At 44.5% G+C, this 26,106-nt stretch overlaps 2 protein-coding genes across 7 annotated transcripts in view; one reads left to right on the top strand and one right to left on the bottom strand.

Annotated features, from left to right (window-relative positions):
* APBA3 (amyloid beta precursor protein binding family A member 3) overlaps nucleotides 1–17,088 on the bottom strand; it is a 245,134-nt gene extending 228,046 nt beyond the window's left edge. For 2 of the 5 annotated variants that reach the window (XM_077475668.1, XM_077475669.1), the window contains exon 1: nucleotides 16,085–17,087. In XM_077475668.1, the coding sequence (XP_077331794.1) occupies nucleotides 16,085–16,804 (720 nt within the window). In that variant the 5' untranslated portion in view covers nucleotides 16,805–17,087. Of the gene's footprint in view, nucleotides 1–16,084 lie in introns of all 5 variants that reach the window. The other 3 variants (XM_077475672.1, XM_077475671.1, XM_077475670.1) reach the window with 3 other exon arrangements.
* Nucleotides 17,089–17,166: 78 nt separating this feature from the next.
* Nucleotides 17,167–26,106, top strand: part of MRPL54 (mitochondrial ribosomal protein L54) — a 66,355-nt gene continuing 57,415 nt past the window's right edge. Inside the window, exon 1 of one of the 2 annotated variants that reach the window (XM_077475674.1) lies at nucleotides 17,167–17,317. In XM_077475674.1, the coding sequence (XP_077331800.1) occupies nucleotides 17,230–17,317 (88 nt within the window). In that variant the 5' untranslated portion in view covers nucleotides 17,167–17,229. The remainder of the gene's footprint in view (nucleotides 17,318–26,106) is intronic. The other variant, XM_077475673.1, reaches the window with a different exon arrangement.

Here is a 26,106-nt window from a genome sequence, read left to right as displayed (position 1 = left end):
TCCCAGGCTTGATTTCTCATCAGTCTGGCTGGCTCCAGCAAATCTGTGACGCAGAGCTTCTCTACAGGTGGGCGGAGCAAGAAGACAACACAACACTGCAACGCAGAGCTGCACGATTCTGGCCAAAACGAGAAATCACAATTTTTTTTTCTTAGAATAAAAAGACCCCGATTCTCACGATGTAAAATCTTTCACATATACATAATAAATATATATATATTTTATACACACACATTTTTTTTTTTTGTAGACACCATAGAGAATAAAATGGTGGTTGTTGCAATAGATTATGTCACACTGTATTTGCGCAGCGGTCTTTCAAATGCAATAATAAAAAAAAAAATTTAATTAATTGTGCAGCTCTAGCTGGGTGCAATGAATATACACACACACACACACACACACACACACACACACACACACACACCTCCCTATTAGCCCAGCTTCCTGTCAGTCTGCCAAACCTTCCCCCTTTTAGCCAACCAGCAGTCATTGCCCCGCCCCTCTACCTCTTCTGTAAAGGTTTATATAGTGGTGATTGAGCAGTGTTCATTTGCCCCACACATTGATCCTCGGGCTTTCACACTGGAGTGAATGGAGCAGCTGTTTTAGAGCATTTTGCAGGCACTATTTTTAACGCTATAGTGCCTGCAAAACGCTCCAGTGTGAAAGGGGTCTAAGTTTGCTTGTGAGTCATGTGAGTCAGTTCTCCTGATCTAGCTCCTGTGTGATCTGCTCCATTCATTCCCTGCCTCCTCATTACAGCTCAATGCAAGAACAGGAAATTGCCAGAGCCCACATTTTGAGCTCTGTACATGTGCAGACTGGGGCAGTGCTGGGGAGAAATGCTGGGAGTTTCTAGAAGCTGGGGAAACATTTCAGCAAGCTGCAAATGCCATAGACCTTATTGGGAATCAGGGCCCCCCTTGTAGAAGCCCGCCTGTGTCAGTGCATGTCCTCCTCATTCTCTTTCCTATGTTGACTTCAGACAGCAGAGAATAAAGTAGAGGAGTCCAGTGTGCTGAATGAAGTGTGGGGAATGCTGGATCCTGTTTTCCATAGGCTAATTAGTTTGGCTTCAGCTTATTAGATGTATTAGCAGATTTAGATACACTAACATTACCCTCTTTTCCAGACTGACCATGCTACTGTCTGCTGTGCCTCCTTGTGCTCGTTTATCCAGATTGGATGCACTCTAATACAGGACGTGTTCCACTAGCCAGATCACCAGGTGAAAACAGAGGGGAAAAGCCTAAAAAAACTAATGCAGTCACCACATCTAATGATTGTTAAGCTGCAATTAATAACGTTTTGGGTTTTATTCCAGTCCCCAGTTCATGCACACTAAAATATTGTAGATATTCTGAACAAGCACTAAGAAGTGGACCCTCCCTACCCTAAAAAAATAAAAATAAAAAATAAAAACACTTTAGATTTTCTGAACCTCCCCCTTTCCCCAGTTCCACCATCCTAAATAAGTATTTTTTTTCACTCCTGTCAATATTTTATATGCATCAGTGTTAATGCAAATCACCTTAATACCAGACCCAGCAGTTGCCCTGTTAAATTCAGTACCTCACGAACTTACTAGATCCCAAACTCACCTTCTCCTTCAATTAACAACAGCAGCTAAGCAAACCATTGCAAAGGCCTGGAAGTCCCTGTCCCTTCAAATAATTGAAGTAAAAAAACAGAGTTAACCAGGCTATGATTCATAGCAAGATAGAGGCAACAATTCTTGACAAACTTCCCTTACATAGAAAGGTATGGCAGCCATGGGTGGAACACTTTCTACCCCCCAACTTAGATGGCTGTTGGAACCCTAGCCCCATCCAAGTACCACCCTAGGGTAACTACCATTGCCCTGGGTGCGCACCGGGTCGTCCAGCCACTTCACCTTTCCCCGCTGTGTCTCGCTAATATTTTACTACTTTTCTCTATTTACTTTCCTCGCTTCTCTCTCTACATCTCCCTCTCTCTTTAACACCAAAAATATAGTAAGACAGAGCAAACTCTCCAAGGGATGTCCCCAAGCTCTTTGGTTGGGAAAGTACGGACTGGGTCCTTCTTTCTCTCTGGACTTCCTACTTGCACATTTCAGGCCCACCTCACTTTAGCTAAATAACATACTTCATAAGATTTGTTAAGATCTCAGAACCCACACCAAGTATTATAATGCATGCTACTGCTGTTTTATGATTGTGGAGATTTCTATGTTACATTTGATTGATTAAAACTGAAATGTGTTCTGTTTATATAATTTGTCAATAAAAATTGTTTGAAAAGGAAAAGAAAAGCTGGGGGGGGGGGTGTGCCCTTAACCCCCCCGACACAGTATGGTCCCAATGGGGGTGCTCAGGGGGAGGGGTCACTACTTCTGACTTAATGGTTTACCTAATACTTTGACAAGTTCACACTCCCTATTTGTTACTCAGCATACACTGATCTCTCCGACTCTGCAATAATCATACCTTATTGTTAATATTGTTTCGGTCTTATGAGAGAGAGAAAAAAAATAAAAAATAAAAAAAAAGGGGGGGGGGGGGGGGGTTCACTTTTCTTTGTGAAAACCCAATAAAAAATGTTTGAAAAGAAAGTATTACATTGTATATCCCTGTATGTTGTGGTCGTTCAGGTGCTTATCTAATAGTTTCTTGAAACTATCGATGCTCCTCACTGAGACCACCGCCTGTGGAAGGGAATTCCACATCCTTGCCGTTCTTACAGTAAAGAACCCTCTACATAGTTTAAGGTTAAACCTCTTTTCTTCTAATTTTAATGAGTGGCCACGAGTCTTGTTAACTCCCTTCTGCGAAAAAACTTTTATCCCTACTGGGGGGTCACCAGTATGGTATTTGTATATTGAAATCATTCTCTCTGGAGAAGAGACGCTTGAGAGGGGATAAGTTCAGTGCTCGCAACCTTTCTTCATAACCAATATCCTCCAAACCCTTTATCAGCTTTGTTGCCCTTCTTTGTACTCACTCTATTACCAGTACATCCTTCCTGAGGACTGGTGCTCAGAAATGGACAACATAACCTAGGTGCGGCTGGACCAGAATCTTGTAGAGCGGGAGAATTATTTTATCTCTGGAATGAATTGCATTGCAAATCTCTGCTTGCCATTACAGGATGTATGGGCACACAAATGTACAGAAAGATCTGCAGATGGCTGGTACAATGTTTTACAAGCTCCAAAAAAAAAAAAAAAAAAAAAAGTAAAATAAATAAAATGTGCATTTATTTTTTTTACTTATCCTTTAACATTTGATACACAAACAAGGATGTGGCCAGGTGCACCCAGTGATGTGCCTCCATTCTTTAAAGAGGAGTTCCCCTAAAAAATTTTTTATAAAATAAATAAAAGTCAGCAGCTACAAATACTGCAGCTGCTGACTTTTAATAATCGGACACTTACCTGTCCCAGGGTCCAGCGATGCAGGGGAAGGAAGCCCTGCTCGTTCCCCCCTCCACTCGGCGGCATTCTAACTGTGAAGCCACAGCTGAGCACTCACTCTGCATGCACAAGCGGCGCCGCGATTGGCCGCTCAGTCATCTGGGCCCTGTCACGTGTCCCAGATGATTGACAGGAGGGAGGGGGCAGAGCCGAGCCCTTCCTGTGCTAAGGGGAAGTGATGTCACCAGCCCAGGCACTGAAGGAGGCAGACTACGAGGAACCCCCCTAGCACCTGGCATTTAGAGGAGAGAAAAATTAAATAAAAAAATTCCAAATATTTTTATGAATTTGTGATTTTTTTTTTTTCTTCTTATGTGCAACACCACTTTAATATCCCCATACAACCAATTGATTTGTCCTGAGTCTTTAAATGAGGTATATAATCACTGTTTTTTTTTTTGTTTTTTTTTACCTACTGCAGCTATGTATGTATGATCCAAATTAATAAATCAGCTACTAAAAGTACTTAAAAATATATGGGAGTTAACGTTTTTAAGGGTTCAAAAGGGTTCCTGGATGCACACTCATTTCCAGGGTCCTAACAGACCAGGATCATTGTTGGGCACACAGATTAAAAATGCTGGAGGGGCCAATAGTAACCATAATGACCAGTTTGACTCCAATCTAATATAATCTTTTTAATTTAGCAAAAATGCCTCTACCTGGCCTTTAGGGTACTATTTCACCAACTGACACCAATGATGGAGCATCATTTCTCCCACGGATACCATCAATGGGGCACTATTCCTCCTGCTGATGCCAACAGTGGGGCACTATCCTTCCCATTCAAACCAGGGATGCAGCATGGTTTATACCCAATGGCCACAGTCTGACTCTCCTAGAGCCTAAAGGACAGTAAACTCACCTTTTATTTAGAACACTTGTAGACCCCTGGCCTAAAACATTGTAGCATGACCATGACAAAAAAATAAAAAGATGGTTTACCATTGGATAAAATTTACAAATAATTCAATACTGTTACAGTATAACACATCGCCATGGCTCAAACAAGACCTAGCATGTGCACTGTGTCCCCAAGAATCTAGTAAGGCCCCTGATTACAGGTTGCACTGAGGTCAACTGTGGGTGAAGAATTGTGTATATGGGAATGTATGTTTTTTTTTTTTAACTAGATGATCTTTTTTCAACATGACTAATTGTGCAACTATATATGTAAACCCTCTCATATACCCAGTGAAGTGAATAGCCTCAGATGCTACACAAAGATTAAACAAATCCACCTACATAATTTTAATTGTTTATCTGCCGTTTTCCCTTTCCTACACCTCTTCGAAAGGGCAGAATCATGTTAAAATCCTTCTTCACCTGTTAGTATCACGGGGGGGAGGGGGCGGGGCGGGAGGCTGCAGTAACAGTGTGTGAGCTTTTTGATGGAAAGGCACACACTCACCTTCACACAGCGCAAAAATGATACAGAGCTGTTATGAATAGACAAGCTATGTCATCTCGTGTGTCGGGAAAAGGTCTTGGAAGTGACTCATGCTGATAAGAGGAATGAAGCACCAGAGAGAAACAACATTTAGCGCTTTGGAGAGAGCCAAGTAAACACTACAGATAGTTGTGCTTTGTTCAGATTTTGCTCAGACTGGGGTTTACAACCACTTTAATATAGGTTGAGAAAGGCGGCAATATGCCTGTTTCACGTGGGCTTCAGCTTGTATAAGCAGCAAGATTTTATGAAATGTTCAGCAAGCTTTTGCAAAACTTTAGGCAAGCGTTAAGCCTTTAGGCTGGGTTCACACTGCTGCGGGTGGGAGATCCGGATGTGATTCGCACCGCACTGCAGTGCAAATCACATCCGATCTCCGTAGCGATGCGAGTTCAGCCATACAGATAGTATGGCTGAATTTGCATCGCTCCCGCCGCAAACTCGCACGGGACCCTTTTTTGGTCCGCAGCAGAATCGGATCGCATGGGTGTTCACACCATGCGATCCGATTCCTGTGCGAGTGTGCAGATCGCACTGCGATATGCGGACGGATCTGGGGGTGTCATTAACATTTCATTGACACTCCCAGCCGTCCGCATAGGGCAGTGTGAACTGCCGGCGGGAGGCATGCGATGCGGGAAAACGCCGCGGATTTGCGGCGTTCCCGCATCGCTATGGTGTGAACCCAGCCTTAAAGCGCTTTTTTTTTTCTTTTTTTTGTGGTTGAACTGGATGGACTTGTGTCTTTTTTCAACCTAACTATGAAATACAAAGAAATACAAAAAACTATGAAATACAAAGCATCGAGCAAGCTTTTAATGAGCCAATGATGAAGCCTGCTAGCAGCTTGTTTAACCACTTGCTTACTGGGCACTTAAACCCCCCTCAGTCCCAGACCAATTTTCAGCTTTCAGCGCTGATGCACTTTGAATGACAATTGCGCGGGCATACAACACTGTACCCAAATGAAATTTTTATCACTTTTTTCCCCACAAATAGAGCTTTCTTTTGGTGGTATTTAGTTACAGCTCGGAGTTTTATTTTTTGCTAAACAAACAAAAAAAGATGCAAAAAAAAAAAAAAAAAAAAAAAATCATGTTTAATAGTTTGTTATTAAATTTTGCAAACGGGTCATTTTTCTCCTTCATTGAAGTGCGCTGATTAGGCGGCACTGATAGGCTGCATTGGTGGGCACTGATGGGCATAGTTAAGGCGGCACTAATAGGCAGAGATAAGGCGGCACAGATGGGCAAAATAAGATGGCACGGATGGGTGGCACGGATGGGCACTGATAGGTACCACTGATAGATGGGACTGATGGGCTCTGATAGGTGGCTCTGATAGGCACTGATGGACGGCACTGCTGGGCACGGATATGTGGCACTGGGGTGCAGCACCTTTGAGGCAGATTGTGGGCACTGCTGGGTGGCACTGATGGGGGGCACTTACTTTTAATACATGTGGCACTGCAGGGGGCAGGTGGGCACTGGCAGGGGGCAGGTGGGCACTAGCAGGGCTGGCCGTGATCGGGACTGATGTCCCGATCACGGCCGCCGGCTTTTTTTTTTTCTTTTTTTTTTGGAATAATAGCCGATTACCGGCTCCGTTATATCACATGATCAGCTGTCATTGGCTGACAGCTGATCACGTGATAAGGGGTCGGGATCGACCCCTTGCACGGATCGGTGATCAGGCGAGTCTCATGGACTCGCCGATCACAGAGCGCACCGCGCGCGCCCCTCAGGGGGCGCGCAAGCCGCTCGTGCACGGGACTACGTCAATAGACGTAGTCCCGGAAAAGGAGATCCGCACTGTAGCCGTCATTTGGCTATAGCGCAGATCTCAAGTGGTTAACCACTTTCTGTCCTAGGTATGTACAGTCATGGCCAAAAATATTGGCACCCCTGCATTTCGGTCAGATAATGCACCACTTCACCCAAAACATTGTTGCAATTACAAATGTTTAGGCATTCTCATGTTTATTTTGTTTGTTTTGGTATGACAAAAAAAAGCGGGGGAAACAAAAAGCCAAATCTGACACATTCCAGGCAAAAACTCCAAAAATGGACTGGACAAAAATTTAATACCCCACCTTCCCAAAATTTAAATAATTGCATTCCACGTTTGTGATGCTCCTGTAATTTGTAATTAAACTCACCTGTATCTATTAACCGCTTCCCGACTGCCGCATGTAGATATACATCGACAGAATGGTACGACTGCGCAAATGGGCGTACCTGTATGTCCCTTTGAATTTGCCGCCATGCCATCGCACACCTGCCGCGAGCTCCGTGAGTAGGATCACAAGTCCTGTGAACTCGATGTCCGTGGGAATACCTGCGATCGTCTCACGGAGAGGAAGAATGGGGATATGCTAATGTAAACAAGCATTTCCCCGTTCTGCCTACTGACACTGCTCACAGCTCCCTGTAATCGGGAGCGGTGATCAGTGATGTGTCACACAGCCCCTCCCCCACAGTTAGAATCACTCCTTAGGACACTTAACCCCTTCACTGCCAGTCACATTTACACAGCAATCAATGCATTTTTAATCGCACTCATCGCTGTATAAATGTGAATGGTTCCAAAAACGTGTCAAAATTGTCCAATGTGTCCGCCATAATCTCGCAGTCATGATAAAGATCGCTGATCACCGCCATTACTAGTTAAAAAAATTTTTTTTTTTTTTATAAAAATCCCATAAAACTATCCCCTATTTTATAGACGCTATAACTTTTGCGCAAACCAAACGCTTATTGAGATTTCTTTTTACCAAAAATATGTAGAAGAATACGTATCCGCCTAAACGGAGGAAAAAAAAAAAATTCTATATATTTTTTGGGGATATTAGAGCAAAAAGTAAAAAATAATGAGTTTTTCTCAAAATTAACGCTCTTTTTGTTTATAGCACAAAAAATAAAAACCGCAGAGATGATCAAATACCACCAAAAGAAAGCTCTATTTGTGGGGAAAAAAATTAAAATAAAAAAAGAACAGTTTTGCTTGGGAGCCACATCACACAACCGCGCAATTGTCAGTTAAAGGGACACAGTGCCTAATCCCAAAAAGTGCTCTGGTCTTTGGCCAGCCAAATGGTCCAGTGCCGACATCGGCAACCAGTTACAATGGTGAAAAAAATTTACTCAACCTTTCTGTTGTGCATCTCTGTATGCCACACAGAGCATGGAGAAGAGAAACAGCACCAAAGGATGGTCTGAGAATTTGAGAATAAAAATTATTGAAAAGCATGGACACGCTCAAGGTTACAAGTCCATCTTCAGAGTTCCGTTCCTGTGTCCACTGTGCGCAACATTGTCAAGAAGTTCACAGCCCATGGCACTGTAGCTAAACTCTCTGGACATGGGTGAAAGAGACAAATTGATCAAAGATTACAACATTGTTTGAATGGTGGATAAAGAACTTTGATTAACCACTTTCCGACCAGCCGCCATCATACTGCGGCTGGTCGGCATGATCCCATGAACCGGTATAGTTGTACATCAGTTCCTTTAAGCGGGATAGTAGGCACGTACGCCTGCTGCACTGCGGGGGTACTGATGACCGTCAGCCACGCACGATCGTGGGCACGAGAGGCAGAACAGGGACGTGTGTAAACACACTAATCCCTGTTGTGAGAGGAGATGCAGATCGTGAGTTCCTAATCGCTAGGAACCACGATCTGTCATCTCCTATATTCAGTCTCCTCCCCCTACAGTTAGGACACACACTAGGGAACACAGTTAGCCCCTTGATCGCCCCCTAGTGTTAACCCCTTCCCTGCCAGTGACATGTATACAGTAATCAGTGCATTTTTATAGCACTAATCGCTTTATAATTGTAAATCGACCCCAAAAAAAAAAAAAAAAAAAAAAAAAAAAAAAAAAAAAAAAAAAAAAAAAAAATGTATCAAAAGTGTCCGACATAATGTCACAGTGTCGATAAAAATTTGCAACTCACCATTACTAATTTTTTATATATATATATATATATATATATATATATATATATATATATATATATATATATATATATATATATATATATATATATATATATATATATATATATATATATATATATATATATATATATATATATATATATATTTTCACACACAGTACAAAAAGAGAAAATAATCGCTACTGTAAATATTACTTTCACTGTTCTACAGTACAAAAATGAACTCCTTACAGTAATGATTATCTGCTTTTTTTTCTATTATAAAAAAGGGCCAATTTTTGTTTTTTTAACCCCATTATGTTACCAAATGTCTTAGACCTGGTTCACATCTATATGTTTATTGGTGCTTTTTGCAGAAATGCACTACAATTCATTTACATGGTTTCCTTTGGGACACGTTCACATCTGAAAGGGTCAGGGACTTAAGGCAAAATGGTGCTTAAGACTGGATTCACACCTATGTATTTTAAGTACTTTTTGCATTTTGCAGATTTACACTACAGTTCATTTAACATGGTTTCCTATGGCACACTTTCTGTAGTGCAAATCTGCAAAAAGCACTAAATATGCATAGGTGTGAATCCAGCCTTATTGGTTCAATATATTATAATTGAGAAGCTACAGAAAAGCATGTAATGAGTTTTTGCAGCAATTTGTGTTTTTTAATCTGCCCAAAAAAAAAAAAATGCTAAAATGCAAATTGCAGTACAATCATGTGCGCAAACAAATCAAAAAACACACAGCAAAAAGCACTGCAGAAACAGATCAAAAGCAAACTGCATTGGTGTGTACCGAGCCTTATGTTGGTCACACAGATTAATTTTCAGATGAGAATATTCAGACGAAAAATCTTTGTACATTGGCTGAACGAAAGAATTTTGTTTGAAATTTTCACTTGTTTTTAACTAGATGCTGACCGCCGGCTGTCAAATGACGGCCAGGCGGCGCACCTATTGTGGCGGGAGGCTGTCATATGACGGCCTCCCGTTTAAACAGGGAATGCGTGCACGCATCCCTGTTTCTTCGGTGGCGGCGTGTCACGGAGACACCGCTCACCACCGAAGGTGGTGAACATCTATCGGTTATGGCGGTTTACCATGTGATCGGCCGTGATGAAGTCACGGCCGATCACAGATGGTCACACCCCGGCTGTGCACGGCGCATGCAGAGTACCCGAGTACCTGTCCCCGGCCCAGCAGAGTACCCGAGTACCTATCTCCAGCCCATCAGAGTACCCGAGTACCCATTTGCAGCCCATGTCTCAGAGAATATACGTCGGGGTGTTTGCTTTCCAAAATGGGGTCATTTTGTGGATAATTTCACTGTCCTGGTGGTCCAGGACCTTCAAAAGTGTGATGGGTAGGAATGAAATGAGGTGTCATTTATGCTCCTAGAACGCCTGAACGTACTACTTCAATGTTCGGCCTCTCTATGTGGCCAGGCTGTGTAAAAGTCCTACACATGTGGTATCGCCATACTCGGGAAGAGTAGCAGAATGTGTTTTGGGGTGTAATTTTTGCTATATACATGCTATGTGTTAGAAATATCTTATAAATTGACAATTTTGTGTAAAAAAAAAAAAAAAAATGCGTTTTAATTTTTTTCCACATATTCCAAAAACGTCTGGAAAAAAATTAACCATTCAAAAGACTCATTATGCCTCGCAGATTATACGTTGGGGTGTTTGCTTTCCAAAATTGGGTCATTTTATGGGAAATTTCATTGTCCTGGTACTCCAGGGCCTTCAAAAGTGTAATAGGTGGTTGAGAAATGAGATGCGGCATTTTTGCTCGTAGAACGTCTGAAGGTACTACATCAATGTTGGTGCTCTGTATGTGGCCAGGCTGTGTAAAAGTCTCACACATGTGGTATCGCCGTACTTTGGGGTGTAATTTGTTGTATGCATATGTTGTGTGTGAGAAATAACCTGATAATATGACAATTTTGTAAAAAAATAATAAAAAAAAAATCTTCATTTTGCAAAGAAAAAAAAATTACAACTTAAAAAAAACTCACCATGCTACGCAATACCTTGGAATGTCTACTTTGTAAAAAGGAGTCATTTGGGGGGTATTTGTACTTTCCTGACTTGTTAGTGTCTCAAGAAATGAGATACACCTGATGTACTGAAGGCCTGATCAGATGTGATCAATTTTCAGAGATTGGCACCATAGTTTGTAGACTCCAACTTTCACAAAGACCAAAAATAATTGTTAGTTGCAGCGTGTGTGTGTGTGTGTGTGTGTGTGTGTGTGTGTGTGTGTGTGTGTGTGTGTGTGTGTGTGTGTGTGTGTGTGTGTGTGTGTGTGTGTGTGTACTTTTTTTAATGCCATAAATCTATCCCCTATTTTGTAGACACGATAACAATTGACGCTTATTGTGTTTTTTTTTGATTACCAAAAACATGAATACATATCGACCTAAACCGAGAAAAAAATAGCTTTTTTTCAAAGAAAAATAATTCAGGATATTATAGCAAAAAGTACAAAATAGTGTTCAAAATTGCTCTTTTTTAGTTTATAGCACAAAAAAATAAAAACCGCAGAGGTGATCAAATACCACCAAAAGATGTGTGTGTGTGTGTGTGTGTGTGTGTGTGTGTGTGTGTGTGTGTGTGTGTGTGTGTGTGTGTGTGTGTGTACGTCAATTTTGTCTGGGTACAGCATTGCATGACCGTGTAAATACCAGTTAAAGCGACGCAGTGCCGTATCGCAAATTGGTCATTGAACAGCCAAATCTTCCAGGGCTGAAGTGATTAACTGCCAGACAAATTTAAGCTAACCTTCAGGGAGAGGGTACAACTGTGTCAGCTTGCACTATACGTTGTCATCTGAATAAAAAGGGATGCTATGGTAGGAGACCCAGGAGGACCCCACTGCTGACACAGAGTTTGACAAAACTTACCCGAGGAAGCCACAATAATTGAGAAAATGTACTGTGGACAGAAAACAAAAATTACAGCTTTTTGGTAAAGCCCATCATTCAACTGTTTTCAGAAAAAGAAATGAGGCCTTTAAAGAATACAGTCCTTACAGTCAAGCATATTTGGAGGTTCACTGATGTTTTGGGTTTGGTTTGCTTTGCTGCTGCAGGCACTGGGATGTCTTGACCATGTGCATGGCATTATGAAATGTGAAGACTACCAAAGAATTCTGGGGTGCAATGTAGGGCCCAGTGTCAGAAAGTCAGGTCGCAATTCAGGGGTCATGGGCCTTACAACAGGACAATGACCGAAAAGCACACTTCAAGAAAAAAAAAAAAAAAAAAAAAAAACACACCCAGAAATTGTTTAACGGGGGTTGTAAAGTCAGAAGGTTTTTTTTTTTATCTTATCTTAACCACTTCACGCCCGCTCTATAGCTAAAAGATGGCTACAGAGCGGACGCTATCTGCTGGGAGGGCGTCCCTCTGCGCACCGCCGCGGGCGCACATCGGGGAAGTTCTGTGTTGGCCGTGTCCCTCGGACACAACCAATCACAGCGGCCATTTAGAACTCGATCGGCCTGTCAAATGAGAGGTGTTCTCATATGTAAAGATATGAGATCATCTCTCATCGCCGGCTCCCCTCCTCACACAGACAGCGTGTGAGGAGGGAGAGCTTCCGTGCTGCAGTGTCAGTGAGAACACACACACATACACACACACACAGACACACACACACACACACACACACCTGTCCCCAGTGCCACCTATCAGTGCCACCTGTCCCCAGTGCCATCTGTCATCAGTGCCACGTATCATTGTCCTGGTGCTCCAAGGCCTTCAAAAGTGTAATAGGTAGTCAACAAGTTAGATGTGTAATTTATGCTCCTAGAACACGTGATGGCGCTCCCTGCATGTTGGGCCTCTCTAAGTGGCTAGGCTGTGAAAAAGTCCCACACATGTGGTATCGTAATACTCAGGAGAAGCAACAAAATGTATTTTGGGGAATTATTTGTGGTATACACATGCCATGTGAGAGAAATAACCTATTACAATGATAATTTTGTGGGAATAAAAAAACAAAAAAAAAATCTTCATTTTACAAAGAATTGTAGGGAAAAAAAATGACAACACCAAAAAGCTCACTATGCCTCTTACTAAATACCTTGGAATGTCTACTTTCCAAAAAGGGGTCATTTGTACTTTTCTGGCTTGTTCGGGTCACAAGAAATGAGATAGGCCACCAGTACATCAGATGTGATCACTTTTTTATGATTTGCACCACAACTTGTAGACTCTCTAACTTTCACAAAGACCAAATAATATCCACTAATTTGGGTTATTTTTACCAAAGATATGTAGCAGTATAAATTGTGGCCAAAATTTATGAAGAAAAATTAATAATTTGCATAATTTTATCACAGAAAAAGAAAAATGTGTTTTGTTTTTTTTCTAAATTTTCGGTCTTTTTTCATTTATAGCACAAAAAATAAAAAACCCCAGAGGTGATCAAATATCACCAAAAGAAAGCTCTATTTGTGGGGGAAAAAAAAAGGACAAAAAATTAATTTGGGTACAGTGTTGCATGACTGAGTAATTGTAAAAGTACGAAAGCTGAAAATTGGTCTGGGCAGGAGGGGTGTTTAAGTGCCCAGTAGGCAAGTGGTTAATGTATTAAGATAAAAAGCTGTGTGCAGCACCACCCCCCCCAAAAAATACTTACCTGAGCTCCATCTCTGTCTAGGACTCTCCCTCCCTATTAGCCAACTGACTGGGGGGGGGAAGAGAGAGAGAGAGAGAGAGAGAGAGAGAGAGAGAGAGAGAGAGAGAGGAGAGAGAGAGAGAGAGAGAGAGAGAGAGAGAGAGAGAGAGAGAGAGAGAGAGAGAGAGAGAGAGAGAGAGAGAGAGAGAGAGAGAGAGAGAGAGAGAGAGAGAGAGAGAGAGAGAGAGAGAAGAGAGAGAGAGAGAGAGAGAGAGAGAGAGAGAGAGAGAGAGAGAGAGAGAGAGAGAGAGAGAGAGAGAGAGAGAGAGAGAGAGAGAGAGAGAGAGAGAGAGAGAGAGAGAGAGAGAGAGAGAGAGAGAGAGAGAGAACAGAGTCAACATCTGAGAAGGGAGGATGCAGGCTGCAAATCCACTGCAACAGAGTATAACTTTTCCCCCCCCCCCTCGATAAATTTAACAAATGAGAGACTTTACAATCAATTTAAGACAAAGCACTGGAGAGTACTAAACTGGCCAGCAATGAGTCCAGATCTAAGTCCCATAGAGCACCTGTGGAGAGATCTCAAAACCCTTCTGAGATGGGAGGCTTGTGGAACCCAGTTTCTCTTGGAGAGCTCTGGAAATGTCTTGTTCAGCCTCCCCCGGCCCATTCTATGTGCAAGTCATCCCTCCTGTGCCCATTAGGGGCTCAGGGTGACAGAGAACCCCAGTCTGATCTCAAGAATATATGAAGATAAAGTCCCCCTTTCATCAGAGACCATTGGTAGATGGTTTGAGGTAGGGTGGAGGTTGCCATGGGTTTGTTAAGTGCCTGCATCCCATTGTTCTATGTGTCTGTGCCTTGGGAGCAACCTATTATGGGATGTATACGTCTCTGTGGATTAGCTGTGAAGGGGGGGGGGGGGGGGGTGGGGGATTTCTCCAGCAGCAGCCCCTCTCAAAGATAGTCTAGAGTCTACTGATGAGAAGTTTGACTAAACCTGTGTCATGCTACTGGTGGAGGTAAAGTCTACCCCCACCACCCTGCGTAACTATGCTAAGAAGGGGGGGGGGGGGGGGAAGAGAAGATTGTCCTCTGAGTTCTTTTATTCAAACAGTTCATGTTCCAGCTATGCAGCCAAAATGAGTGCTGCCTAGTTCTTCGTTGTAAAACGGCAGCTATAATATCTAATCTCTATTTTCAGACTGGAGGAAGCGGTATGACGGAAGCACACAAGCATGTGGGAAGCAATTCCGTGACACCTTTCAACCTAAAACACCTGGAGCAGCTGTCGCAAGAAGAGTGGTCCAAATTCCCAGTAGAGAGGTGTAAAACTCATTAATGGTTACAGGAAGCGACTAATTTCAGTCATTTTTCCAAGCTCTGTGCTACCAAATATTAAATTGAGGGTGCCAATAATTTTGTGCAGTCCATTTTTTTTATTGGAATGGGTCAGATTTGGCTTTTTTGTTTCTCCACTTGTGTCATACCAATACAAAAAAAATAAACCACAAGAATGCCTAAACATTTGTAATTACAACCATTTTCTGGGCGCATTCTCTGACAGAAATGAAGGGGGTGACAATATTTTTGGTCATGACTGTATATACACGTCCTGGACTGGAAGTAGATATACAGTATCATGGCTGCAGCTGGAACCATGACCCAGATTATTTTTATTTTTTAAGAGATGTTGATTGGCATTACTGTAAAAGTTATCCTAGCAGTTGTACAGCCACCTAATCACTTTTTCGGGGCTTGGAAGACCCCCCAACTTGCTTTTCTTTAGATCTACTGATCCATTAGCAAGCCTGGGACCACTGTAAGAGGAATATCCATTCCTCCGCCGCCTCTAATGATTGAGGCTGGAAGCGTTGAGCATTTCATCACTTCTGATTCTTTAGGTCTGGCTAGTAATGGACAGAGAGGCAGCTGATCAAACTGATCTGTGTTTGATCAGGTGCCTTGGAGGGCAAAAGAGAGAGCAAGGGACCAAGTAAATTTTTTCTTGAAAATTTACATTTAAAAAAAAATCACTACGCAAATACCACGTGGCATAAAACATTAAAACATAAAACAGCCATTTTACAGGGCCTCTGCTTTCAGAATATATACAATTTGTGGGGTTCCAAGTAGTTTTAGATCAACCACAAAAAAAAAATGCTGATTTTAAAAACGCATGTCAACATTAACCCAGGGAAGCAAATTGTTAAAGTGTCATACAGCATCCCATTTGGATCTGTAGTGACACCTTGCTGAACGCTCTACAAACGCTTTGTAAAAGCTTGCTGTTCACACTGCTTTGCTATAAACTGAAGCCCATGTGAAACATGCCTTAATAGTGCAGGAACGACTTTTGGATCTCCAAAATTCGTTCCTGCACTACTTTTGGAGACTTTGGGGGCAATTTCAACAGCCATCTGTGCATGAACCCACCCAGATGTCATTAAAGTCTCCCCTGAAGTCGCACTCAAATACGGCTTCGAAATCACTGGCACGGTCTCAAAGTCGTGTTCCGTGTGAACGAGTTTTTAGTGAGTACAAAAGACGTGCGATAAAATAGCACTAAACCGCGCGCTCGCCCATTTCTTACCTCCTGGTCATTTTCCTGCAGGGGTCGTTGCTCAGAAATTTCTGATTCAGCCAAACTAGTCCAAGTGTCTTCTCTGCTGAGCTCAGAAGAGGAGGATGAGGAGGAAGGCGTTTCTCCCTGTCCCCATGCTAACATGGCACCGCCTGCGTGCTCCTCATTTTTAGTTAAGGCTTCTAATGTAGCTAAGGGCGTTCCTGTACTCCCATCTGCCAGAGTGCCACCTTCATGCTGAAAAAGATTAATCATATGCCCAGTGTCAACTTCTGTCAAGAACAGTCCACGGCTGGCAGAAGCTTGCAGGTCGGATTCAGAAGACCGGCTCACCATCTGTGCCTGCCCTTTACCTATGGATATGTGCAGAGGGCAGGGTGGGCATGGACTGGCAGTCTCCTGGTAGTCCTGATCCCTGGTATTTAGAGGACTATCGGTAGAGGAGGGGTTCGGCTCTGTTGGCTGGCAGTCCAGTGTTGGTAGGTCAGTGATGAGTTCGTGCATATGGAAAGCGTCTAGTGGGGGGTGTGTGGCTGGCTGGGAGTCCATATCCAAGGCCATCATAGTATCCGGGGTCAGGGGGGGTCTGGTGTCCATTTCGGAGTAGCTGTCTACACGAGGGGGCGCTCTGGCAGCACCGCCCGGGGACTCTTCCTTGCAGCAGGCTCCCTCACTAAAGCTGCTCTGGGGATCCGTGTCCATGTGAGGGGCTGCAGGCACCGTCTCCATTCTGTCCTACCTTATGTCAGTGCAACGTGTCACATCTAAGGGGTCCCTGCGTTCTGTCACCGCGTCCTATTTAACTTGCCACCCCTTCCGTAAAAAAAACTTCCTTCACCATAACTTTAAACTCTTTCGCTTTTCTTCGGGGATATCATTTTCCTTTACTACTTCTATCGCCGCTACACTAACTTCGGCTTTCGCATTTCACCACACTCTGCCGTGGGACGCAAAAGTGAGTCCGCAAAGGGCATGTCGGGTAATGTAGTCCCCGATGAACAAGACTGTGGGTAATTTAGAGGCGGGGCTAATGAGCGCTGGAATGTCTTGTAGTCGAGAAAAAAAAAAAAAAAGCTAAGGAGAGGAGGCGGGATTAGACCCTAACCATCCCACAGTGCACTGCGCCACCAATGACCCGGAAGTTAGTTTAAATCATGGCTGCCCTAGGAACATTTAGAGGTGTGGGTGCTCTGCTTAGAAGTAACGGGAGTGTTCAGCTACGGAGATACGCAAAGAAAGCGGGTGAGGAAAGAGACGATAATAATGTGTTATACTAATATGTTAAATACTATTAATAATTCATAGCTTCTCGGTGACAACAGTTAATTGTAATGCGGATAGTGGTTTCGCCCTATACTGAGAAGGTCAGGGGACGTACAGTAGTAAACTGCATATTGGGCTGAAACAACTAATTGGCATAATCGATTAGTTGGCCTGTATACAGAATGCATTACTTGTTTATATATCAGAAAATACAATGCAACCCACATACAGCTCAGTACACTGTTCATACATGCCAGTATACACATTGCAGCACACATACAGCTCAGTACAGGGGAGGGCTGGCAAATCCAGTCAAGTGGCCCATTAAACCACCTCACCATCCATGCCCACCTGTTTTATTTCAATGCAGCCTTTCCTGTGCCCAATCAGTGCAGCCCAGTCAGTGCCTATCAGATTACACAGAGTGCGGATCTTCCGCTTAAATGCGAAGCCTCACCTCCTGGACCATCTCCCATGATAAACGTCACCAGTGTGCTGTCTATCATAGGAGCTGGTCCAGGAGGCGGGACTTTGTATAACAGCAGGCACTGGATAAGTGGGTGTTCTCAGCTCTGTGTAATCCAGAGGTGCTTGCCCCTCCCCTTCCCCTTTGAAGCAGCCCAGCGGGACCCATGGTAGAGTTGGCCCTAGGGGCCCCCTTCTGCCTCAGCTCACAGTGCACCTGCCCAGGATCGGCCCTGCAAAGCGGGGACAAAACCGGAGACAGACTTGGTCCAGGAACAGTGTCCTCAGTCCGGGGACTCACCCTGGAAACCGGGGACATCTGGTCACCCAAGGTTAGTGGCCAGCAGGAACCACAGTCCATGGCCTGCAGCCAGCAGAACCCACCGGTCAGCAGCTAGCAGGACCCACAGGTTATTGGCCAGCAGGACCCATAGATCCTCTGTCAGTGGCTAGCTCCCAGCAGGACCCACAGTCTTTGGGACTTGCTGGAAGTTGGCCTGTGGGTCCCAGCGGCCGTGGCCTGTGGCTGTGGGCCAAAGACCATGGCCAGCTCCCAGCAGGACCCACAGACCATGGCCAGCTCCCAGCAGGAACAACAGTGTTGAGGGCTTTGCTACGCTGCTTCTCCACCCACTGGGAGCTTGAGCGTGCGCCAAGTGGACTACAGCTCCCATAATGCAACAGCATGCATCAGCTAGTTGATGACTGTGCACCCTGGCTTAATTTCCTCCAAGGGGAAAAAAAATCGGCGGTAGGACCCACAGGTTAGTGGCCAGCAGGACCCATAGATCCGCTGTCAATGGCCACCTCACAGCAGGACCCACAGTCTTTGGGCCTCGCTGGAAGTTGGCTGCTGTCCTGTGGCTCACAGACCATTGCCAGCTCCCAGCAGGACCCACAGACCATGGCCAGCTCCCAGCAGGAACCACAGTGTTGAGAGCTTCGCTATGCTGCTTCTCCACCCACCGGAAGCTTGAGCATGCGCAGAGTGGACTACAACTCCCATAATGCAACAGCACGCATCAGCTAGTTGGGGACTGTGTACCCCGGCTCAATTTCCTCCAAGGGGCAAAAAAAATAAAAATCGGCAGCAGGCAGCCGTTTTGCATGTAAGTTGCATAGTAGGTGAGGTTGAAAAAAGTCCATCCAGTCCAACCTATGTGTGTGATTATATGTCAGTATTACTTTGTATATCCCTGTATGTTGTGGTCGCTCGCGATTGCCCCCCCCCCCCCCCCCTGGCTCAGTACACCGTCCTTACATGTCAGTATATACAGTGCAGCTCAGTACACAGTCCTTACATGTCAGTGTGCACAGTGCAGCACACATACGTCCTTACATGTCAGTAAGTGCCTGAGAACTTGTGAATGTGTGAGGAGCAATGCCTTGTGGGACAAGTAGTCCTGGGCAGCAGGAAGTGATTCTAATCCTAGGTCCACACATGAGTTTTTAAGTGCGTTTTGCAGAAACGCACTACAGTCCATTTAACGTGCTTTCCTATGATACAGTTTCAAAATATTAAATGCGGGGGAATGGTACTGAATTAATACTATTACCATTGGAGGATCTTATCCAGTGGCATCACTATGGAGGGGCAGATCGCACCTGGGTGACACCTACCAGAGGGTTGACACCATCCAGGAAGCAGTTGTAGAGGCTGCTGTTGAGCCCCCCTTGCATCAATGAAGTAGTGACAATGGGCTCTTTTTGCCCACTCAGTCCGCCAGAGAACTCAGCAGTGACGCTGTGACAGGAGAGGTGAGCTGTGGGCTGTCTGAGCTTTTCCCCTACTCGCCCCCTTCTCCTGTCAGTAGTGCAGGAGGAGAGAGCAGCTCTCATCTGGTTTGCCACCCAGCTTGCTGCCCTGTCTGTTTCCCTCTCGATTGGCCACAGCAGACGGCCAATCAGAAGAGACTAGGGGAGCATGTAGTCTCGGAAGATTGGCGGCCCCAGTGTTGTCCAGAGGGAGCAGGCTACAGCCCCCAGTATGCACGCTGCTGGAGGGGAGAGAGCCTGGAACCGGGGGAAAAGCTGGGGCAGTGAGTGCTACAGGAGACAGGAAAAAGAGAGAGAGGGGACTTTGTTCGGTGAAGCCAGAGAGAGGGGCACACTGCTGCCCAGCACCGCCATCGCTGGGTCTGGTAAGAGGGCCTGTCGGCCACTATCTATTACTGCTCCTAGGGATTGAGCCATTAGGAAGTGCCTAACCTGCTATCATCTAGACCAGGGGTCCTCAAACTACGGCCCTCCAGTCGTTCAGGAACTACAATTCCCATCATGCCTAGTCATCTCTGTGAATGTCAGAGTTTTACAATGCCTCATGGGATGTGTAGTTCTGCAACAGCTGGAGGGCCATAGATTGAAGATCCCTGATCTAGACTTTACTGACCTCCGCAATGCGTGCCAATTAGCTCCAACAGTGGGCTGCTAGCCTTAAAATAGCCGCCCCCCATTTTCAGTTGAAATCATCTTTACCACACCAGGTGACACCAACTCTAGTGACGCCACTGAGCTCATCCCTATATGAAATAATTCAAAGGACAAAACTATATGTTGTGGAGTTTTAATTACCCCTCCAATGGCCAAATATACATTCCAAAAACTTTTAAAAATTCAACATGCCTCTTTATTATATTAGTTTAAACATTTATCGTTAAAAGCACACCATTTTGTATAAGACACTTGTCTCCGATTTGAGGAGATGGAGGATTTGTAGCATGGAGATGCTCCCCAGATTTTGTGATGTGGGTTGACGTGTTTCACATACAAAGCCGCTTCATCAGGACCTCAAATCTCTCAATCACATACAATATGGTGTACAAAATACAGAGCAGTAATTTCATATTTAATCACAGTAACTATCCCCTAATAAGGAAAGCGTAAAAAAAAATATATTTATTGTTGCAGGGAGGGGGATTGGATAAATACTTTTATGGGACTGAAACAATACCTTTTTATAAAGAGTCATCAATTTCAACCTATGTTAGACTGTCTTCTGGTCATAAAGCACTGACAGAAAGACATGTGGACGCAGTCTCACCGGCCCATGGGTAGACCACCAACACTAGGAGTATCAGAAACCACAAACAATGAGTACTTGTGCTACTATTGGCTAAGATACACTAAATAACAATGCCCGTGTATTAGGTTACCTCAATAGTAAGCTAAAAGCCATATGCTTACCTCAAGAGTAATGTAGTCAAAGTATTGAATGAATAATCCAACACCTTGGATACTCAGCCAAGGAGGAGATGGGTTGTCAGTCACTAAAACCAAACTTGTTTGTTTTCCCCTAGTCGTCTTTCAGGACAGCCACGAGAGACCTTGGCTCCTCGCCTCTGTAGGAAACACCCGCGCCAGCTTTCTATAAATGTTCTCCTCCCCTGCTGCTCCTCAATTATTTGTGTTTCCTCCAGGAGGGGAGACGCCAAGGAAATCGGGCCAGGAGAGTCAGGAGGCTCAGGCAAATGTCCTTGAAAGTAGCAGAGGCTGCTTGGGCAAAATAAAAAAACAGACTGACCTGTAATGCCGGCCCCACATCCCTGAGTGCAGATGGAGGTCAGGGGGGCTCCTGTTCAGCCCTGAGTGTGGAGCAAGGAGGTGCATGGCCAGCCGTCTCATACCCCCAGCAGCGTGTAGCACTCAACAGTGCAAACCACGCTGGGTATTGGGATCGGTGGCAAGTGACGTCACGTCCGGCGAAGGGGGCGAGCACTTCTGGGTTCACGGCTTTCGGTTTCCGGCCGCGAAACATGAAGAGGAGTCGAGCATGGGCTGGAGAGGAGCCGCATATGCTGTAGACATGAAGGCTCCGGTGGTGACACCAGCATGTCGGACGCAGAGGGGAGGGACGCTGCTCCAGCAGAGACCAGCTCCAGCCATATCAAGGTAAGGGGAACCTAGGGTGGAACTCCCCTGGCCTAAACCACCACCCCGCCCCCCTCAAGGGTACATGAAAAAAGGGGGGGGGGGTAGGCAAGTTCCCTCCGGTGTCAGAGGGTGGTTCATGGGGCCCCTGGTGAGGTAAGCCCACATGAAAGGCGCTGTGCACCTGCAATTTTCCAGGTAAGATTATGGCAGTAGTAATGTTGGGTTTTCTTTGTCATTTCAGAAAACAGATAAAAATCCCTCTCAACTCAAAAAGGAGGTCCCTTCTTGTAAAAATACACTTAAAAATTCCTGGGGTAAAGCATTGTGTAAGGAATGTATTAACAAACTAGTGCAAGAACATTCCACTGAGCAGGGCAGTGATTTAGCGGCATCAGGTTAGGAACTATCCACTACCTTTGAGTCATTCATAACCTTTTTTTGAAGGATTTCAGATCCCACAGCTGCAGACTGCTCCTCCTTCAGTACAATTGGCACTACCAAAGACACAAACACTACCCTCCACTAGCGCAAGTCCTGCAGTAGCCCTTAGGGAGGAGGCAGAGGACGAGCCTGACAGCGCAGCGTCTGGCTCCCAAGAATCGGGGTGAGGCACTGGAAGGGGATTCCAGAAAACCCTCCCGATACAAGCTCTCAGAAGAGGTAGATCAGCTTTTGGGAGCCATTCATACCACATTGGGTATACAAACTGAAAAGAAACCTTTATCCCTACATGTTCAAATGTATTAGGGTTTAGGAGAACAGGAAAAGAAGAATTTTCCTGTTAACAAGGTCCTAATAGAGGCAATTTAAAGTGGTTTTAAACCCTTACAAACCACTTTGACCTACAGGTAAGCCTAGATTAAGGCTTACCTGTAGGTCCAAGAAATATCTCCTAAACCTATACGGTTTAGGAGATATTTGCCTGAAGACAGGCACCGCTATCTACAGCGCATGCGCCGTAGACAGCGGCGCACTGAGCGCGGCATTTCCAACAATGGAGCTGCCGCGCGTGTCGGCTCCCGTGCGCATGCGCGGGAGTGACGTCATCGCGGCTTCGCTGAATGACAGCTGCGGAGCTGCGAGACCCCACCGAGAAGATGGATGCGCCGGACCACAGGGGACAGCGGTGACTTCGCTGGCTCCTATGTCAGGTAAGTGACACATAATGGGCTACTATGCGATGCATAGTAGTCCATTATGCTTTGCCTTTGCAGGGAATGAAAGAGGAAGTAAACTCATCAGGGTTTACTTCCTCTTTAAAAAGAATGGCAGGAACCAGAAAGAAATTATTTTTTTTCTAAGTCCTTTAAAGAGACGGTTTCCATTTGCAGATGACAAATCATCAGTATGGAACAAAACCCCAAAGCTAGATGCCGCCTTCTCACAAGTTTCCCAGCACACAGATTTAGCTTTTGAGGATATGGGGGTCATATCGGAAGCAATGGATAAGAGAATAGACTCTCTATTAAAGAAGTCATGGGACTCCACAGTGGGAAGCCTAAAGCCAGCAATGGCAGTCACGGTGGTGGCCAGAAATGTAGAGTTTTGGTTAAACCGTATTCAGGCACATATCAAGGAAGGAACTGCAAAGGAGCAGATTTTATCCTCTTTTTTTTTTTTTTTTTTTTTTTTTTTTCCCACTCTTCTACGAGGCATTGCGTATATCGCGGATGCTTCAGCAGAGCTGGTACGCATGGCAGCCAGATCTTTGGCACTAGCCAATTCTACCAGACGACCCTATGGCTAAAGACATGGCAGGGGGACGGCGCATCCAAAGCTTAACTGTGCATTATCCCGTTTACAGGGGACCTGTTGTTCGGGCCAGGATTAGAGTAGGTGCTGGACCGTACAGCGGACAAAAAGAAGGCGTTTCTGCTAAAACGGAAAGAAGCTTCAAGCTGCTCAGCCTCAACAGAATAAAGAGAGAAAGAGGGGCCACAATATCCCATTTCTCAATGCCCAAGACCGATAACCAAAGGAAGCCTTGGGTCCAGAGAGGGAAAAGCAAGGTAGGAGCGATTTTTCGTCCTGGGCAAACCCGCAATAAACAATGAAGTAGTCTCAGTGGGAGGAAGACTGGGGGCCTTCATCTCACAATGGGGAAAAAATATCCTACAATCAGTTTATTTTAAGGACAATAAGAGAAGGGCATTTCCTAGAGTTTTCAAAATCACCCCCAAACAGACTTTATACCACCAAACTGCCAAAAACGGATTAAAAGCCAAAGGGTTGATGAGGTCCATAAAGGCTCTCAGGAAACGAGGTGTAATCAAGGTACCAAAAGGAGGACAGGGCTTCTACTCCCACATATTTGGAGTACAGAAACCCCCAGGAAAAGTCAGGCCAATCCTCAACCTCAAACCCTTAAATCTATCCATAACTTACAAATGAATCAGAATGGATTCCATATATTCAGTAAAGGCTCTGTTACCCCCAAACTGTTATATGGCTTCACTAGATTTAAAGGACACGTACCTACACATACCGATACATCAAAGTTGTCAGAAGTTTCTAAGGTTAACAATAGAAACAGGGAAAAGAGACCATACACCTTCAATTCCAGGCTCTACCCTTCGGCCTATCATCTTCGCCCAGAATTTTCACAAAGATTCTAGGGGAAGCTCTGGTACTATTGTGACTAAAGGGCATATCCATCATTTCCTATTTAGACAACCTTCTTTTTGCGAAAACCTCCAAATACACACGGTCTTAGAAAGTCTAAGTTGGTTGGTAAATGTATAAAAATCAAACCTACAACCCACGCAACAAATAAAGTATTTGGGATATATAATAGACTCAGTCCAACAGTTTTTTTTTACCCAAGGAAAAAATAGGAAACATTTAAAAAAGAAATAAGAGCAATGCAGGCCAATCTACCATGTCCAATAAGAAAAATGTCAACACTGGGGTTGCTAACATCTGCAATCCCAGCAGTACAATAGGCAAGTCTACATTTTTGGTTACAACAGATATTCTTGTTAAAAATATGGGCTCACAGGCAGGAGTCGCTGGATACGCAGGTGTTAGTACCAGCAAAGGTAAAAAAAGACCCTATGGTGGTGGAGAAGGGAAGAAAACATAAACAAGGGACAGCTATGGATTCTACCCATTTCCCGAATCCTAACCAGACACAAGTGGCACAGGGTGGGGACCACATTTAGACTCCCAAATAACACAAGGGACTTGGGGGGGGGGGGGGGGGGGAGAAAGGAAGAGCGGACGAGGTCGTCCAACTGGAAGGAGTTGAGGGCAGTATGGTTTGCACTTCAGTCCTTCCAGAAAGAGTTGAGAGGACATCATGATCAGATCAGACAACTCGTCGGTAGTAGCCTATATAAGCAAACGGGGGAACCAGAAGTGGAGCTCTGTGGTCTTTAGCAGAAGACATCTTGAAATGGGGAGAGAAGAACATACTCTTTTTCAGCAGTCCACGTAAAAGGGGATTTAAACAAAGTGGAAGATTTCCTCAGCAGGAAGAAAGTAAGAGAAGCAGATTGGGTAATAAAACAAGAGGTATTTGACCATATTACAAAAAATGGGGAATACCTCAGGTAGACTTATTTCCTTCAAAGAAAAGCAGGAAAGTTTGAGCATTCTTCTACCTGAGAAGAGAGATGGGAATGCTCGGAGTAGATGCATTAGCACAGAAGTGGGCATTCAGCAGATGTTATGCCTTTCCCCCACCAGTGCTACTACCAGCAGTAATAAGTTACGTACAGAAAACACATTAATTCTCATAGCGCCTCCCTGGCCCAAGAGACCGTGGTTCTCTATGCTCAAAGAACTCGCCATAAAGCCCCCTTGGTTGCTACCAGTCCAGGAGGAGCTACAATCCCAGGGCCCAGTGTACTGTCCCCAGGTGGAAATTAGCCACCTGGTATCTGAGGAGCAGCTATTAAAAGCAAAAGGGTTCTCAAGCCATTTGATAGAAACACTGCTGAAAAGCAGGAAGGTTGAGACACGTAATATATACCAGAAAGTATGGAAATGTTTTAGCAGATGGTGCACAGAGAACAACTTCAACTTCAAAACACAGTTCAGTAGCAGTCTTAGAATTTCTACAGAGTGGTGTAGACAAAGGTCTAAGCCTAGGTACGTTAAAGAGTCAAGTGTCAGCACTATCAGTTTATCAGGAAAGAAGTTTAGATTCAAATCCATGGATAATCAGACTCTTTAAATCCGTAAGCAGACAGAGGCCGATACAAGGTACAGCTTTTCCAAAGTGGAACCTGTCATTAATTTTGTAAACTATAACAGCAGACCCCTTTGAACCACTAAAGCAGGGATCTGCAATTAGCGGACCTCAAGCTGTTGCAAAACTACAAGTCCCATCATGCCTCTGCCTTTTGGTGTCATGCTTGTGGCTGTCAGATCCTTGCTATGCCTCATGGGACTTGTAGTTCTGCAACAGCTGGAGGTCCGCTAATTGCATA

Source organism: Lithobates pipiens, unplaced genomic scaffold (assembly GCF_037356315.1).
Source record: "Lithobates pipiens isolate NorthernLeopardFrog02 unplaced genomic scaffold, aLitPip1_a1.2 Scaffold_13, whole genome shotgun sequence".
Classification (NCBI taxonomy): Eukaryota; Metazoa; Chordata; class Amphibia; order Anura; family Ranidae; genus Lithobates; species Lithobates pipiens.
This window is presented reverse-complemented; position numbering and strand designations above follow the sequence as displayed.